At 38.4% G+C, this 18,374-nt stretch overlaps 1 protein-coding gene across 3 annotated transcripts in view; it reads left to right on the plus strand.

Moving 5' to 3' along the window:
• LOC126763176 (uncharacterized) overlaps positions 1–18,374 on the plus strand; it is a 255,148-nt gene that overhangs the window by 172,171 nt on the left and 64,603 nt on the right. For all 3 annotated transcript variants that reach the window (XM_050480454.1, XM_050480455.1, XM_050480456.1), the window contains one exon: positions 15,908–16,131. In XM_050480454.1, coding sequence (XP_050336411.1) covers positions 15,908–16,131 — 224 coding nt within the window. The remainder of the gene's footprint in view (positions 1–15,907; positions 16,132–18,374) is intronic.

An 18,374-nucleotide genomic window follows, 5' to 3' on the forward strand; every position in this document is an offset into this window, starting at 1 on the left:
CCTTTTGGAAAGCTCATTTCACGCGCTAACACGTGTTTGATTGATTGTCGTTTCTTTTAAGTCGTTCGTGAGTTATAGCGTCGCAAACATGGAGCAAAATAAAGAAAAATACGGCATATTTTACAGTACTACTACGATAAAGGCAAAAATGCATCTCAAGCCGACAATAAAATGTGTGCAGTTTATGGACCCGAGTTTCCATTTCCACCGCACAACGAACTCGTCGAAAATTGCGATAAAATCGCTGAATTGGTCGAAAAGAATCGGTCAAGAGCTGGGCAGAAGCACCAAAAATTCTTTTCAATTTAAAAAAATAAGAAAAATTCAATAAAAAACTTTTTTGACAACCCATTATATGTCTTTGGGATTCTCAAAAAAAAAGTTACTAGTCAATTCTTGATAAGGAAGGACTATACAAAGACAAACTCTTCAAAATCTTTGTGGAGAAACTCAAACCGCAATAAATGAAACTAAAATGGCTATCAAAGCACAGCAAAGCGAACCTCAAAGGCGAAATTTTTTAGAAATTGAAAAAAAATTCGAGTTTCTCAAATCGTTTGAAACACCATGTCCAACACCCCGTTGAAGCATTTTAATACCGGTTCCATGGAAATCACAGACTCGCAGCAAACCGCAGCTAGCTTTAGTGCGGTTATATAAATCGCAATCTTAGGTCACAATGAGATTCAAATACATAACTATTTGTATGTGCCTTTGTGTGTGTGCGTGCACCCGCATAGCGATGACAGATTTTCATTTTCAATTTAACGCTCGCAGGCTTAGCGTTCATTTTCCGCATGAGCAGAGTAGTTAAGCTATGAATTTCATTATGCTTAGCGCGTGTGTGTGTGTGCCCGGCAGGCTGTGGAGTCATGTACGAAATTCGCAGCTGTGATTGAAGCCCTGAGGCAAAATCTCGCTTAATTGATAAATAGCACTTGTGGGCGTCGTTTTGAAAAAAAAATACACCACTACATATCTCGAGAGGTGCGTGTGTAGAAAGACCCACTTTGATCTCTCCTTCATCTCCAATTATACAAGTATATAGATATAGAATAAGTTGTCATTTGAAATTAAATATAATAGAGTTTTACGATACGAAGACCAAGATCTACAAGCAGTGGTGAGGGGGATTATAGAAGAAAAGCAGAAGAGATTCAGTTTCTTGAAATAATTTTTTATTTCCGTCCGACATTAAAAAAAATGTATACTCTGTACTACTGACACTAGGCAAGAACAATAACTATTTTATTCTCTCAATAGAACTCAGATTTTGTATGAGACTCATTCTCTTGAGAAACATCCGAAGACCAAACGATGGCAATTCTCATTTTTGAAATCGATCGAAGTCTTGGGTCACCACTGATATCGAAGAGACTTTCATGGAAACATTTGACCCTTAGATTTTTGGGCATATATAGAGTATAACTTTTTAACTTGCTCTCTGAATACCTGTCTACTTTGAGTTATCTTAATTATGAAGTTCTCTCCAAACGACTAATCGATTTTTAGCTCAAAAAAATTATTGAAGCTTTGATCAAGAGATGGTATATATGTAAATATCAAAGTTAGTTTGGAACCTGTCTTTATCTTGTATTTTTTTATTAAGAAGGGCCTATTTTCGGTTTTAAAATGAAATATTAGGTTGTCAAATATCTCCCTAACGCCTTTTTGCTCTTTATTCAATGCTTTATAAAAAGTGTTACAGTAATCGGATTTAGTTCAAATATGCGTCGTTTCGTTCGTTAATCTGTTTCCATCTAGATGGCACCTTCAGAATACCCCCCTCGTAGAAGCCCCCCAGGACGCAGTTGTTCGCAGTAGGTGGTAGAGTTAAGCCTCTGGCCATATGGGAGCAGCTCATAGTGCATGATTCCATTCTAATCCCACCAAACTCACAGCAAAACCTTCCTGGCTGTCAATCCCGGCTTGGCCACTGTTTGGAACGATTCACCGGCCTCCGACCACGACCGTTTTCGCTTGGTATTGTCGTATGTGATCCTTTTATCATCGCCAGTCACCATATTTTTCGTTCCGTTTCAGCAGCATATCGCAGGCGTTGATTCGGACCAGAAGGTTTTTTTTTGCGTCAAATCATGCGGCACCCAAACATCAAGCTTTTTTGTGTATCCAACCTTCTGCTGATGGTTTAAAATGGTTTGGTGACTAACTCGTATCTTCTGGGCGATGTCACAAGATGCCACATGCTGGTCTAACTTGATGTTCTCCATGATTTGATCGGTATTCGTCGTCACAGGTCTTCCGTCGGCTGGCTTATCCATGGTGTCGTTTTCACCCGCTCTGAATCGTCGAAACCATTCCTCCGCAGTTCGAAGTGATAGAGTACAAAACACTATTAATCTCACGGATCGTTTCTCTAGCGGATTTGCCTTTATCGCAGGAAAACTTTAAAATAGCGCGAATTTCGGCGTTAGTGAACTCCATGTTTACACGTCTATAACTGCAATATCCAAACTGATCATGCATAGCGTCGTTTTGTAGGTTATGCCAAGACCTTTCCAAAGATGTATAGTATTGGCGGAAGGGAGATATTTGACAACCTAATATTATACGTATTTTTAAAGCTTTGAAGAAGGGTTATGGGGCTTATAAGACTTATTCACTGTTGTTATTACAGAGCACATCATTCCTTGCCTGGAGTCATGTAATGGAAAAGCATAAGAGCATACAGCTCCATCTGCTTGATTTGAGCTACAATTATACAATTCTTCCGAGTTTTAAGCTTAATAAGCTAACACAACTTCTGTTGAGATTGAAGTTAAGCTCAACCTATACTACATACATACATACATACTAGTTTTACAAGAAAATTGTTCAATAATAACTATTATAATAATTTGAAGTTTAACTTCTTGAACCTTAATTCATGAGCCTGAGAGCTTGAGCATAATAAACTCTACAAATTTGCGCTAAGACCCAAGCAAATACTTAAAATTATTAAAATGAAAGAGATCTGGGTTGAAATAAAACTCGTATATATCCAAATTAATTTTATCATCTAATGGCTCGCTTATATAATATATGCGAGTGTGCATTAGTCACTTGATACGACTGTAGTAATTAGAACCAAATACTGTATGTACACACCATTTCACCTCAAATTCGAAATGCCCATTGTTCGCGAATATATTTTCGTGCATATTTTCCAGGTTTCATATTATTGCAAGGAATTAGCCTACTTTTGTGCGCGCATGGCTTTGGTTACGCTTGGAACAATGTAAAATTTATATTAATTCAAATGTTGGTTATTATTTTACGGCATTAGACGGACGTGTCTAATTATATCTGAGTAAAATAATCTTTGTTTTAGAAATACAGTGCGAAAAAAATACCAAAAAAATCGCTTTAATACTATTCGCATTCTACATTGCACAGTTTTAGGCGCTTTAGTTATTTATTTCGTTTTGTGTTTTTCTAGGAAGTTGGCAATTTCGTAAGTAGTTGACAAAGTGGTTTTAAGTTGCCGAAAGTTTGCTTCAAAAGAAGCTTTATGAAATTTTGAGCAGAGAAAATTTCGGAAATAGAAACAATGTAGAAAGTTTTGAAGTGTAAAAGGCTTGAAATGTGAGTTGAAAAAATTAAAATTCATTCGAGCTGTCTCTCCTTCTGGGAAAATAAGAAAGTGTAGCACTGAACTCCAGAAATAAAACCAAAGATAAATCAAAATAAAAATAAATAAGATAATATTAAACTTAGTTCTTATTTTAAAATCCTCTTCTGACTTAAGCTCTAGTTCCGAGCTTGTAGCCTTTGTTACTAACTACAAGAAGAAACATCTTCTTATCCATTACATAAATATTTTCTTCCTTTTTCCACCACTGTTAGAATATGTTGATGTGTAAATATTTTTTTCACAGTTCTTATGACCGCTTTACAGCTTTTTGAAATATACCGAGTTAGAGATGAGACTCTTTCAATTTCTAACTTTTAACTCATTTATAATTGTCGCAGTTTTCATCAGAAAGGGGCTAAAGCTTTGAGCAATTTTCTTTATGTTTCCCCAGTCTTAATGACTTTTACAAATCGCTTTTCATTTCTAAGCCTTTTCCATTCAGATATTCGGTGCAGATCCTTAACCCCAGAATAACAATAAATGGGCCGTAGAGGCTTCTGAGGTCAGTTATCAAGCCCCGTCGTCAAAATTTGTAATGGGTTATGGTCTAGACCTCAACTTATAGTGGTATCAAAACTCATTTGCTTTTCGTGAATCATATATCAATCCATAAACTGTACCCTAAAAATAAGGTGACATTGTATTTATTTTGAAAATTCTTTATTTATTCTTCCAAATCAATTTCATCCCCTTCAAAGTAATCCCCTCCCGATGCAATGCACTTATGTCAACGGATTTTCCAATCTTCGAAACAGTGGTTGTAGGCACTTTCTTCTTCTTGCGGCTTGAATCTCCTCTATCGTATAAAAACGGTGTCCCCGCAGCGGTCCTTATAGCTTGGTGAACAGCCAGAAGTCGCACGACGCCAGATCAGGTGAATACGGTGGTTGCGGAACGATATGGGTTGAGTTTTTGGCGAAATGATCACGAATTACGAGGGCAGTATGGATGGTGCATTATCGTGGTGTAAAAACCAAGAATTGTCTTTCCACAATTCCGGCCTTTTTAGGCGGATAGCGTTACGCAAACGACGCATAACGTTCAAATAATATTCCTTGTTGACTGTTTGACCGGTTGGAAGGAATTCATAATGCACAACACCACGATAATCGAAGAAAACAGTCAACATTACCTTGATTTTTGAGCGACTGTGGCGCGATTTTTTTGGTCTCGGCTCTCTTTTGGCACGATATTCGCTCGTTTGATCGGTTGTTTCGCGGTCGTAAGCATAGATCCAAGTCTCTTTGCCAGTTATAATGCGTTTCATAACACGCTGGTAGTCGGAAAGCATCGTTTCACACACTTCAACGCGACGCCTTTTTCCAAAAAATTCAATGTTTTCGGTACCAGTCGAGATTTGACGCGCTTGAGGCCCAAAACATCCTTCAAAATGGTATTGGCTGAGCCTTTCGATATGCCAACTTCACCAGCAAGGTCTCTAATTGTTAATCGACGGTTTTTCAACACCAAATCTTTGATTTGTTGAACGTGAGCTTCGTCGGTTGAGGTTGATGGTCGCCCTGGACGCTCTTCGTCTTCGACACGTTCACGGCCGGCTTGGAACTCACTATACCACTTGTAAACATTTTTTTAGACATAGCCTCATCACCAAAGGCTTTCTGCACCATCCTCAACGTATCCGCAGCAGAAAATTGATTCCGTAAACAAAATTTAATGCAAATTCTTTGCTCAACAAATTTCGACATCGCAAAAAACGAAAAACTCACTTTTAGCAGCTCACAAAACGACACGCATCTCAAACACTAATGAATATTTGGACATGAAATTTAACATAAATGTGACTGACAGTACTACCAACCTAAAAAAATAATTCTCCGAATCCTTCGACGCGCGCAGTTTAAATTCAAATGTCACCTTATTTTTTGGGCACAGTGACATCCTCGTGCATGTAGTGGGCCATTTTATCGAGACATGCTTCTGTGCATTAATATATAGAAACACGCATAAGTAATTTTTCTAACTTCACATCATCTGTGGAATGGCCAACTTACTAGCCACATCTTCAGACAATGAACAACAGCGTGTGGTTGATCATGGAATCGAGCGCATGCTATAAGACCACAACAATTTGGAGTTGTTGAAGTAACACAATGCTCAGGGAGGCAGAAACCCAACATCGAAAATATTAAATCTCTTCTGAACCTCCGTGCTCTCTAGTCCCACTTTGAAAGAGGCTGAAAAACTGGTGCACAATCTTACAGAAAGCAGCTACTAATGCTATATTTTATTTTAATTTGAATATTACGCAAACTTTCCCTCAACGAAATGTCTGCGTCAATCTTCACAGCTGTTATGAAAGCAAGTTGCCCCGAGGTAGTCGCTATGGCGTTAATTGCTTAAATGACATTCATAATGAGACCCACGAGCCACACTAATAACTCAAAAGAGCGCGCGCTCGCGTTGTCTCGCCAACGCAGCAGCATTATTGAGAGTGATGGCAAATTAAAACAAAAAATACTTATTAAAATTTTAATTTTATTTTGAATTCGTTTTTTTATTATTTTTTTTTTCAAAAAGTTTCTGCAGCATTTCAAGCAGTGCAACTAAATGTTCTTCTCGAGTAATATACAGCAGCATTTGTATGTGTTTGTTGTGTATTTGCTTGTGCGCGTTTATCTGTCTGTCTCCCACTCAAAGTGGCTTGCGTTAAATACGCCGCAGTGACATATTAAATGCCAACAATTGAAAAATCGGAAGTTAGCAAACTTTCTGCTTTGCTACCCAAGTATTTACTTTCCAGCAATTTAGTTCCATTCTTGCCGCAAGTAGCTTTGGGCCTGCCGTTGTCTCTGTCACCGCGGTGTCTGTCGTTGACTACTTGCTTGTCTCTTAGATTTACTTAAAACTTTCGCTGCCTAATAAATACCACTAACACCCCTTAAACTCGTTACTCTCCTTTCATTTTCAACTCCATCTCACGATCTCTCATACACACTCACACAATGCGATATCACTTTAAATGTCTGCGTTGACAGAAATCATATTTAAAAAGTTGAACAAGATTTGCTCGTCATACTTTGCCGTCGGCAAACCAAGCAATTTTTGTACTTAGCAAAGTTTTCAACCCACTCACTCACACGCCCGTTATGAGGAATTAGCTGTGTTCTACACCCGCTAACTTTAGCAAAGAGCTTCAATTTGAACGCTTCCAAATCTCACAATATCCATCACACGCACTCTCCTAGTTCACCCTCTCTCCTATAGCACTCGTTCTTCTATCTTTTTCACTTCCTTCGCAGCCGCTGTCTCACACCTCAACTTAGGCTCACATTGTCCTCGAGCAGTCAATCAATTCATCTTCTTTTTACTTTGCAAATCTATGTTTGACTTTTCCTTCGATTCCATTCTTCACTTTCGGGTTCCTTCATTATTATTTTCGCTGCTGGTATTTGAGAAGTGACAAAAGTTTAATGATGCGCTTAAATTCGGGAAGCAGCGCAAAATTAGCCATCGCTATTTCTATGCATTTTGTATGAGCCAGAAAAATAAAAAAAGAAAGGAAATAATTTAAAAGATTTGGGTAAAAGTTCTCTCACTTTTTGTGGTGATGATTGGCAAAAATGTCAACAAATCTATCGACGAAGTGTAGAACAAAGTTAATAAAAGTGTCAGCACTGCATGTTCGCATGAAGAGAACATCTAAGAATATGTATAGAGCATCTTATTCCCAGTCTTATACCCATTTTTGGCAATGTCGCAGGAATTTGACATAACAAAAGCCAGATGTGAAAAGTGGGTTAGCAAAAAGAAAATTGAAAAATACCATAAAGGGCAGTCAATAAAAGTTTCTTATTTACTCGGCAGTAATTCAAATTTATTTTTGAGATATTTCAGTTTTCCGAAATTATAATGGAGGTAAGGAGTTCAGTATTTCCTTAAACTCTCTCTTCTTTTCAAGACATTCTTTTTTTTCGTTGTTTGTCGCCAATTTGAGATTACAAGTGTAGCTTGATCTTTCTCCACCTGGTCTTTCCAATGGAGTGGAGGTCATCCTTTGCTTCACTCGGCGGGTACTGCGTCAAATACTCTCAGAGCTTGACTATTTTCATACATACGGACGACATGGCTTAGCCAGCGTAGTCGCTATCTCTTAATTCGCTGAGCTACGTCAATGTCGTCGTATATCTCACACAGCTAATCGTTCCATCTGCTGCGGTATTCTCCGTTGTCAATGCGCAAAGGACCATAAATCATCTACAGAATGTTTCTCTCAAAAACTCGTAACGCCGACTCGTCAGATGTTGTCATCGTCTAAGCCTCCGCACCATATAGCAGAACGGGTATGATGAGTGACTTATAGAGTTTTGTTTTTGTTCGTCGAGAGAGGACTTAACTTCTCAATTGCCTACTCAGTACTCAGTTAAGACTGGTTCCAAGATAGACGAAATTATCTACAACTTCGTAGTTATGACTGTCCACAGTGACGTGGGGGCCAAGTCGCGAGTTCGACGACTGTTTGTTTGATGACAAGAGATATTTTGTCATTCATTCACTACCAGACCCATTTGCTTCACTTCTATATCCAGTCTGTAGAAAGCAGAACTAATGACGCTGTTGTTGAGGTCAATGATTTTGGCGTACGCCTGCTCTTATAAACGAGTTTACCTCCTCTATTCAGCTCTACAGCTCGATTTATTTTCACCAGGAGTAGATTGAAGAAGTTGCACGATAGGGAATCGCTTTGTCTTAAACCTCGTTTTGTATCGAACGGCTCGGAGAGGTTCTTCCCGATGCTGACGGAGCTTTTGGTATTGCTCAAAGTCCGTTTGTACAGTTGTATTAGTTTGCGGGGTTACCAAATTCAACATAGCAGCATAAAGGCAGCCTCTTTTCGTGCTGTCAAAAGCAGCTTTGAAATCGTCGAACAGGTGGTGAGTGTCGTTTCTCTTTTCACGGGTATTTTCTAAGATTTGGCGCATGTTAAATATCTGGTCAGTTGTTGATTTTCGAGGCCTGAAGCCACACTGATATGGTCCAATCAATTTGTTGACGGTGGGTTTTAATCTTTAACACAATACGCTCTATAGAGAAAAGAAATTTCATTATTTATCGAAAGTCTGGTTGAATACTAGAAGATCTCAATGAGTGTAGCGTTCAATCATTCTCGGATCTTCCAAAGTATATGGTTAAGAGAAGAAATTCTTGAAACAACTTGAAGAATATTTTGGATTCGCAGGGTGTCTACTCCATAAGACTTGACTCAAGCCCTGACCGGTTCAGAAGGCTATCTACCAAAAAACATTCAGAGGTATTAGATCTAAAGACAAACAGCTACTTCAACAATAAGTTAAGTAAAAGTTCAACGTCTCTCAGGAAGGCCGAGACAAATTTTCACATACTATATCCCAGCAAAATACTAGTTAGACTAGACTGCTAAATTCTTTTCAAAATCAAAATAGTTTTGCCTTGCTAGTAATTTCAGCAAAACTAAGAAGATGAGTCTGAGCATTCTAAAGTTTCTCGAAATTTTTTTGTTTATACCTTGAATCTGAGCAGTATATACTAAAATACCAAACTGTTAATATTATTGCGATAGAAAGATAAGAGCTATGCTTAGTTTAAAAGAGCTCAATAGAGCGTATTATACGTGGGTTGCTATATATATTTCTGACCTAATAATGTAAATAGGCATATTTATCAACGAAAATGTTTTTTTTTTTTTTTTTTTTTTTTTTTTTTTTTTGTCGATTGCTGTTTTGTTTCGGGCTCATACGCATAGATCCATGATTCGTCACCTGTGACGATCTTATAAACGTCTTTTGAAGCACCGCGATCGTATTTTTTCAGCATTTCTTTACACCAATCCACACGAGCCTTTTTTTGAGCGATTGTCAAATTGTGCGGGATCCAACGAGAACAAACCTTTTTTACGGCCAGGTGTTCATGCAGTATCGAATGTATGCTGGTGGGAGAAATGCATAGGCATGCCTCTATCTGAAGGTATGTTACATGACGGTCTTGCATTATCAGTTCACGTACGGCATCGATGTTTTCTGGCACAACGGCTGTTTTTGGATGACCTTCACGGAATTCGTCTTTGAGCGAGCGTCGGCCACGATTGAATTCGTTGTACCAGTTTTTCACAGTGCTATAGGATGGTGCTTCATAGCCATATAAAGATTTTAGTTCATCGATGCACTCTTGTCGTGATAATCCACGTCGAAAGTTGTGAAAAATGATCGCACGAAAATGTTCACGAGTTAATTCCATTTTTTGGTCGAGATGAATTTTTTAATTCCCTGTAAACAAAACAATTCACGATTAAATGACAAAACGTTCTGAGTGATGTTATGCTAAAAAATGTCAAACTTTCCAATGGAAATGTCAGATTGCACCTGGCAACACTTAGTGTTGCCCTAGGCCAGAATATATATAGCAGCCCTCGTATACTAACACATTAATCTATCATAAATATATTTGAAATAGGTTGAGAACAAGGACTATAATATTCGTACTATACGCTAATCACTTAAGTTCGGCAGTCGCTATGAGGTATTCATTTACAAAAAAATTCTACAAAAATACTAATCCAAGTTCAGTTCGTCAGAGAATGCGGAGCCAGATTAGTTTAAAGAGCTTTAGATTCTTTTAAATATGTCAGTCTCTTTTATAACAATATTGTTAGGTCTCTTTAGCTGACAACATTTTGGTTACAATTCTTCAAAGAGTACAAAATCATACTTAATTTCATGCCAACTGCCAAAAAGTCAAGCACATACAAACATTTCGAAACCGATAACCTTATTTAATATTCCACACCAAAATTTTCTCTCAAATTTCCGTTCTTATCGTCGTTATAATTAACAATTTTCATTTAGCATTTAGTATTAACGACCAAGTAGAAGGCGACGGAGTCGAATGCAACCCACACAAACCTTCACCGTTACGTGAATTTTCAACCTGCTCATATGTGCGCCACCCACTTTCCTCACACCCTCCACAATGCACCCGCTTCAACGCAATCATTAGGCAAACACGACATTTTGAAATTAGAGGGAAATTTTCGCAAAAAGCTGCAATGATTTTTGGAAGCGCTTCTTACCTACAGGGTTTGTCCGGAAAGTAATAAGACTGAGTCGATTTAAAAAAATTTATTAAACGATTTTTTACAATTCTTTACAAACTTTCAAAATAGGCTCCTTCTGTGTCGATGCAGCGCTGCCTGCGCGATTTCCAAGCACTTTTGAAGGCGTCACGAAAGGCATTTTCCGGAATAGTTTTGAGAGCCTAGGTGCATGCTGGGCGTTGTCGTGGTGCAACTTCCACGTACAACTTGGCGTTGACGATTTGTCCAGGAGGAACAAATTCATGGTGGAGCTTCACACAGAATTTAATTGCGTAGCTCTGCTCTAACGAACGCTGCATTTTGGCTTGCACCACTCACAGAAACACGTCGCGCGAAAATGTTTGTCCTGACTCTCCAGGTGCTCGGAGACAACAACCAGATCGTTAGATGGGAACCCCTCTACCGAATGCAGTCGGTGCGTGCGCGCTTCGAAGTACAGTCGCGGCGGAAGAAAATCACTCCTATTACTTTCCGGACAAACCCTGTATACTCATTTACGCTCTTCCGGCATTTAACCCGTGTCCCTGGCTGCTGCACATCCGCCCACAAAACTAACAAATGCCTTTGGCTTTGCTAGATAAGCACAAACGTAAATTTTTCCCAATAATTTTGTAGAGTATTTAAGGAGAAGTAATTTTGCTGTGCTAAAGTTTTAATTTGTTTGAGAAAGGGTTAATCAAATCATGCTATTCTAATGGAAAGTCGTAACTGTACTATTATTGACACCCTAAATCGTTAAATTTATGTAAATATATTAATTCTCCACGGTCTTAGCGAATCTAAATGACTTGTGGTGAATTCAGAGATATTCGTAAAATCATATAAAATATTATTATAATTTGGGGACCATTTTATATATTCATTAAGGTTAGCGATCAGATTAGACATTTATTTTTGATATAGTACAACTCAACATGCGAAGTTCCTTAGAACAGCTTTCCTCATTCTAACGATAATAATGACAATTGACGATATACGAAGCACTACGTATACTACTGTGCCCAAAAAATACGGTGACATTTGAATTTAAACTGCGTGCGTCGAAGGATTCGGAGAATGATTTTTTTTTTTTTAGGTTGGTAGTACTGTCAGTCACATTTATGTTAAATTTCATGTCAAAATATTCATTAGTGTTTGAGATACCTACGTGTCGTTTTGTGAGCTGCTAAAAGTGAGTTTTTCGTTTTTTGCGATGTTGAAATTTGTTGAGCAAAGAATTTGCATTAAATTTTGTTCACGGAATCAATTTTCTGCTGCGGATACGTTGAGGATGGTGCAGAAAGCTTTTGGTGATGAGGCTATGTCTAAAAAAAATGTTTACAAGTGGTATAGTGAGTTCCAAGCCGGCCGTGAACGTGTTGAAGACGAAGAGCGTCCAGGGCGACCATCAACCTCAACCGACGAAGCTCACGTTCAACAAATCAAAGATTTGGTGTTGAAAATCCGTCGATTAACAATTAGAGACTTTGCTGATGAAGTTGGCATATCGAAAGGCTCAGCCAATACCATTTTGAAGGATGTTTTGGGCCTCAAGCGCGTCAAATCTCGACTGGTACCGAAAACATTGAATTTTTTTGGAAAAAAGGCGTCGCGTTGAAGTGTGTGAAACGATGCTTTCCGACTATCAGGGTGTCATGAAACGCATTATAACTGGCGATGAGACTTGGATCTATGCTTACGACCCCGAAACAACCGATCAGTCGAGCGAATATCGTGCCAAAAGAGAGCCGAGACCAAAAAAATCGCGCCAAAGTCGCTCAAAAATCAAGGTCATGTTGACTGTTTTCTTCGATTATCGTGGTGTTGTGCATTATGAATTCCTTCCAACCGGTCAAACAGTCAACAAGGAATATTATTTGAACGTTATGCGTCGTTTGCGTAACGCTATCCGCCTAAAAAGGCCGCAATTGTGGAAAGACAATTCTTGGTTTTTACACCACGATAATGCACCATCCCATACTGCCCTCATAATTCGTGATCATTTCGGCAAAAACTCAACCCATATCGTTCCGCAACCACCGTATTCACCTGATCTGGCGCCGTGCGACTTCTGGCTGTTCACCAAGCTCAAAAGACCGCTCCGGGGACACCGTTTTTATACGATAGAGGAGAAGGCCTTCCCGGAAAGTGACTACAACCAGTGTTTCGAAGATTGGAAAATCCGTTGGCATAAGTGCATTGCATCGGGAGGGGATTACTTTGAAGAGGATGAAATTGATTTGGAAGAATAAATAAAGAATTTTCAAAATAAATACAATCACCTTATTTTTTGGGCATAGTATTTAGTATTTCCCATTAAGAAAATTCATTTTGAGTGCACGAGACCAGTTTCAGGCTTATGCGTAAGGCGAAGGAAAATTTCAGTCATTATCTTCCAGAAACTGAAACTGGGTGGCTCTGCAACTACTTGATGGATGAAGCCCAGTAACAGTGCACACAAAGATGTTTGGGACTAAATAAATGTCAATACACCTATCACATTTTGACGACGGAAGGGCATATAACAGCCATGTTTTTTTGCAAAGAATGTCCTGAAATGATGTGACGCCGGAAGATCACCCACGGTACGACTACTTCACTTTTACTTATGCTATCTGGAAAAAATTTTAACACCGTATATCACTAGGAAGCGAGGAAAATAATAAGCACTTGTCTTATAATTAAAAAATCAAATTATCCAGAATTTTTTTGAGAAAACTTTTAAATTTATTCATCCAAAACATATATAATTGGATATTTTAACTGTATTTTAAGGCTTAGTGGTAGTCAAAATATTTCTTTGGAAAAGAGCTACAGCTGATCTCCGCGAGCTCATCTCAAAAAAGACGTTTTGCGGTGACCACTAAATCTCTGATCCGGATCCTCGAAAATTAAAAAACCAAACATATTTCGTTCAAGTAATGTTAAATCTAATAGTTCATCGAATAATTAAGCAAAATAAAATTTCTTGATAAAATCGAGAATTATCGGTTTCTTTGAAAACATGATTTTGAGAAAAACGCCTTGTACTTCGAAGTAGCATGAAACGCCTTTTCAAATTAGCGTGTAACTTCAAAAAGATTCGCCGGAACGACATGAAATTTTCAGTGTGTATTCTTAAATATATGTACATACATTAAGAAAAAAACCTTTTGCAAATTTTAACTGTAACGCCTTAAAATGGAAGTTGCAAATAAATACCAAATTCATCGGGAAGACCAACTGCAATTTTTGAGCAAGAAAAGCATTTTTTCCGCAATCACTGCAAAAATCTCCAATAAAGAAAAATGTTCTTATTTCCCAGAAGCCGAAAAGAAAATAAGACAAATAAGGAAGGGCTAAGTTCGGTTGTCACCGAACATTTTATACTCTCGCATGATAAAGTGATAATCGAGATTTCATTATCCGTCATTTACATATTTTTCAAATACCGTATTTTTGTAAAGTTTTATTCCATTATCATCATTGGTTCCTAATGTATATATTTTACAGAGAAGGCATCAGATGGAATTCAAAATAGCGTTATATTGGAAGAAGGCGTGGTTGTGAACCGATTTCACCCATATTTCGTACATGTCATCAGGGTGTTAAGAAAATATTATATACCGAATTTCATTGAAATCGGTAGAGTAGTTCCTGAGATATGGTTTTTGGTCCATAAGTGGGCGACGCCACGCCCATTTTCAATTTTAAAAAAAAGCCTGGGTGCAGCTTCCTTCTGCCATTTCTTCCGTAAAATTTAGTGTTTCTGACGTTTTTTGTTAGTCGGTTAACGCACTTTTAGTGATTTTCAACATAACCTTTGTATGGGAGGTGGGCGTGGTTATTATCCGATTTCTTCCATTTTTGAACTGTATATGTAAATGGCTGAAGGAAACAACTCTATAGAGTTTAGTTGACATAGCTATAGTAGTTTCCGAGATATATACAAAAAACTTAGTAGGGGGCGGGGCCACTTCCACTTTTCCAAAAAAATTACGTCCTAATATGCCCCTCCCTAATGCGATCCTTTGTGCCAAATTTCACTTTAATATCTTTATTTATGGCTTAGTTATGACACTTTATAGGTTTTCGGTTTCCGCCATTTTGTGGGCGTGGCAGTGGGACGATTTTGCCCATCTTCGAACTTAACCTTCTTATGGAGCCAAGAAATACGTGTACCAAGTTTCATCATGATATTTCAATTTTTACTCAAGTTACAGCTTGCACGGACGGACGGACAGACGGACGGACGGAAGTATAAAAATTTAAATTTTTGTGAGGCTTAATAGACTTTGTTTTCCAGGAATTGAAATCTCGATACAGATATTTATAATATAGCTTACTTATGACTTTGTTACAGTTATTTTGTACTTTTGTTCGACTTGAACCAAATTTCTAGCAGAAAAAGTTGTATTATCTGAAGAACAAGGCTAAAAGAAATGACGTTGGCTAGAATTTGGGTTTGGCCCTCGCCGAGCTACAATTCTCTGCTCACTAAGCGCTGCAATAGCTCCAAAATATGAACCGGTACAAGCTCGATACTAACCTTAAAACGTATCTGCATTAGCTGTCAGAACCTTACGATATCCTATCAAACTCTTATTTATACTTTTTCTCGTCCTTTTCTTAAAACCACACGGCTTAAGCTGCCAGGCTATATATATTCGCCCGCAGGAAGCGTCTTAACTTTTGCTTATGTATGTGCTTGTGGGTATGTGCGTGATTTCGCGTGCAAATTTTCCGCCAACGCAGCGTAAATGAATTTTTTATTCGCCATTAAAATTCTAATGCACTCGACTGCTGAGTCCACACAGCCACAAAGCGCGTCAGAAAACCGTAAAATCAACTGCCCTGCGAAATGTGCCAACCACTTTTTGGCCATTTGCGAGCATTAAGTTGTGATTTTCGACTATTAGCAAGGCGGTGGAGTGCCGCACGCGGATTTACTGCCACTACACACGTACTTGGATGTGTGTATGTGTGTGTTAGTGCGAGTGCTTGTGCAACAGTCATTCACTTTAGTTTCGTGCGTGCGTGCAACGGCGCTATTCTCGTAAGCCACTTACTCGCGTTTTACTCAAACGAGAAGCTATGTACTACAAAACTCATTTTAAGCTTACTGCTTTCTTCACTCCTTTCCCCTCTCTTATATAGCGTATAAATCTTGTTCAACTATTTCATATATAATACGTAAACTATATATTTCTTACTTCATCTCTTTGCAGATTATATGCAAGCTCTGTGCAAGAATCACTTTCTGCAGCAACTTTATCGCAAAATCGACGGTGCTGTACTTTGGTCGCAGAACGAACGGAATCTGGATTGCATCATAACATTCCAAACGCATTCGATATTGCAACGTTTCATGTTGCGCTTCGATATGTTGCAACTAGATTGTAATGATCATTTGTATGTCTATGATGGAGCGCACGCTGTTGCCACACCGAAGGTAAGTGCGAGTGTGTGCATTTCTTACAACTTTATTCAGGTGAATATTACTTAGCATGAGTGTGGGCCGGCCGCTCCAATTGCCTGCAGATATACTCATACATGCATATATTTATTGGAGGCACGTGCTTGCAGTTGCTTGGAGTAAGTGAAATGAATGGCTGTTGGGGCAGACTAAGTGTGAAAGGATTTAGTTAGTGCACGGAAAAATATTAAAAAACAAAAAACAGAAAAACGGTTGCACAGAAGCTAAAATAGCCTTAAAAACGTTTCCACCAGTATAGAATTTGATCGTTTTATGATAGCTATACGTTATAGTTACCTGATCAGAATATTTTGTTCGGATATTGTAGCGTTGCCTTAGGCAATAAACCATGCAAAATTTCGGTAAAATATCATGTAAAAAACTAACTTTTCCATTCAATAACTTAATTTTGAACGGTCAGTTTGTATGACAGCTATATGCTGTAGTGATCCGATATCGGCGGTTCCGAGATATATATATATTCTGGCCTAGGGCAATACTAAGTGTTGCCAGGTGCAATCTGACATTTCCATTGGAAAGTTTGACATTTTTTAGCATAACATCGCTCAGAACGTTTTGTCATTTAATCGTGAATTGTTTTATTTACAGGGAATTAAAAAATTCTAAAAAAAATAAAAAAAAAAATTTCGGCCAAAAAATGGAATTAACTCGTGAACATTTTCGTGCGACCATTTTTCACAACTTTCGACGTGGATTATCACGACAAGAGTGCATCGATGAACTAAAATCTTTGTATGGCTATGAAGCACCATCCTATAGCACTGTGAAAAACTGGTACAACGAATTCAATCGTGGCCGACGCTCGCTCAAAGACGAATTCCGTGAAGGTTGTCCAAAAACAGCCGTTGTGCCAGAAAACATCGATGCCGTACGTGAACTGATAATGCAAGACCGTCATGTAACATACCTTCAGATAGAGGCATGCCTATGCATTTCTCCCACCAGCATACATTCGATATTGCATGAACACCTGGCCGTAAAAAAGGTTTGTTCTCGTTGGACCCCGCACAATTTGACAATCGCTCAAAAAAAGACTCGTGTGGATTGGTGTAAAGAAATGCTGAAAAAATACGATCGCGGTGCTTCAAAAGACGTTTATAAGATCGTCACAGGTGACGAATCATGGATCTATGCGTATGAGCCCGAAACAAAACAGCAATCGACCGTGTGGGTCTTCCAAGACGAGCGAAATCCAACGAAAGTTGTTCGTGGAAGAAGCACTTCGAAGCAAATGGTCGCCTGTTTCTTAGGCAAAACTGGTCATGTGGCGACTGTTCCGCTTGAGCAACGTAGGACGGTCAATTCTGAGTGATACACCACCATTTGTTTGCCTGAAGTCTTCGGAGAAATTCGAAAAACGAACAAGAGAAGACGAATCATTGTGCACCATGACAATGCGAGCTCTTACACATCGGCTCAAACCAGCGCCTTTTCGACCGGCCAAAACATCGAATTGATGGGTCATCCGCCGTACAGCCCTGACTTGGCACCCAATGACTTCTTTTTATTCCCACACATCAAGAAAATAATGCGTGGTCAACGATTTTCGTCGCCAGAAGCTGCTGTTGAAGCATTTAAAAACCATGTTTTGGAGTTGTCTCAATCGAAGTGGAAAAAGTGCTTCGAAAATTGGTTTGAGCGCATGCAAAAGTGTATAAATCTTGATGGAGAATATTTTGAAAAACAATAAAACCATTTTCGTAGATAAATATTCCTATTTTCATTATTAGGCCAGTAATATATATAGCATCCCTCGTATAATTCAAACTTTTAGCTAATGTTGAAGAAACAACAAAAGTAGAGACTACCATGCTTGTTGCATTTCGCCATAGTTCACTACTCTTCAGTACTTATTCTAAAGTGAACCTTGGCAGATCCATAACTCTACATTTCCAACAGATATTATTATGGTAGTTATTCCAATTCGACTTATAAAATTGTCACAAGAACAACATAGTTTCATTCAGTAGACCAAGCCAGACTGTATATTAACTAGAGGTTCTCTTTCACGAATGAAATCGTCATAATTCGTCATTAACAAACGGTATATAATATTTTTTTATTATTCTACCGACGTGTTCCGTCGATATGATAGTTAGTGGACGGAAAATGATGTTATTCTATTTTTATAGACCGGACTTGTCAGGAACTTATTCCTCTACGACCAAAATTGGCTACTGCTCCAGCAGTCTAATTAG

This window comes from Bactrocera neohumeralis, chromosome 6 (genome assembly GCF_024586455.1).
Source record: "Bactrocera neohumeralis isolate Rockhampton chromosome 6, APGP_CSIRO_Bneo_wtdbg2-racon-allhic-juicebox.fasta_v2, whole genome shotgun sequence".
NCBI classification, from domain to species: Eukaryota; Metazoa; Arthropoda; class Insecta; order Diptera; family Tephritidae; genus Bactrocera; species Bactrocera neohumeralis.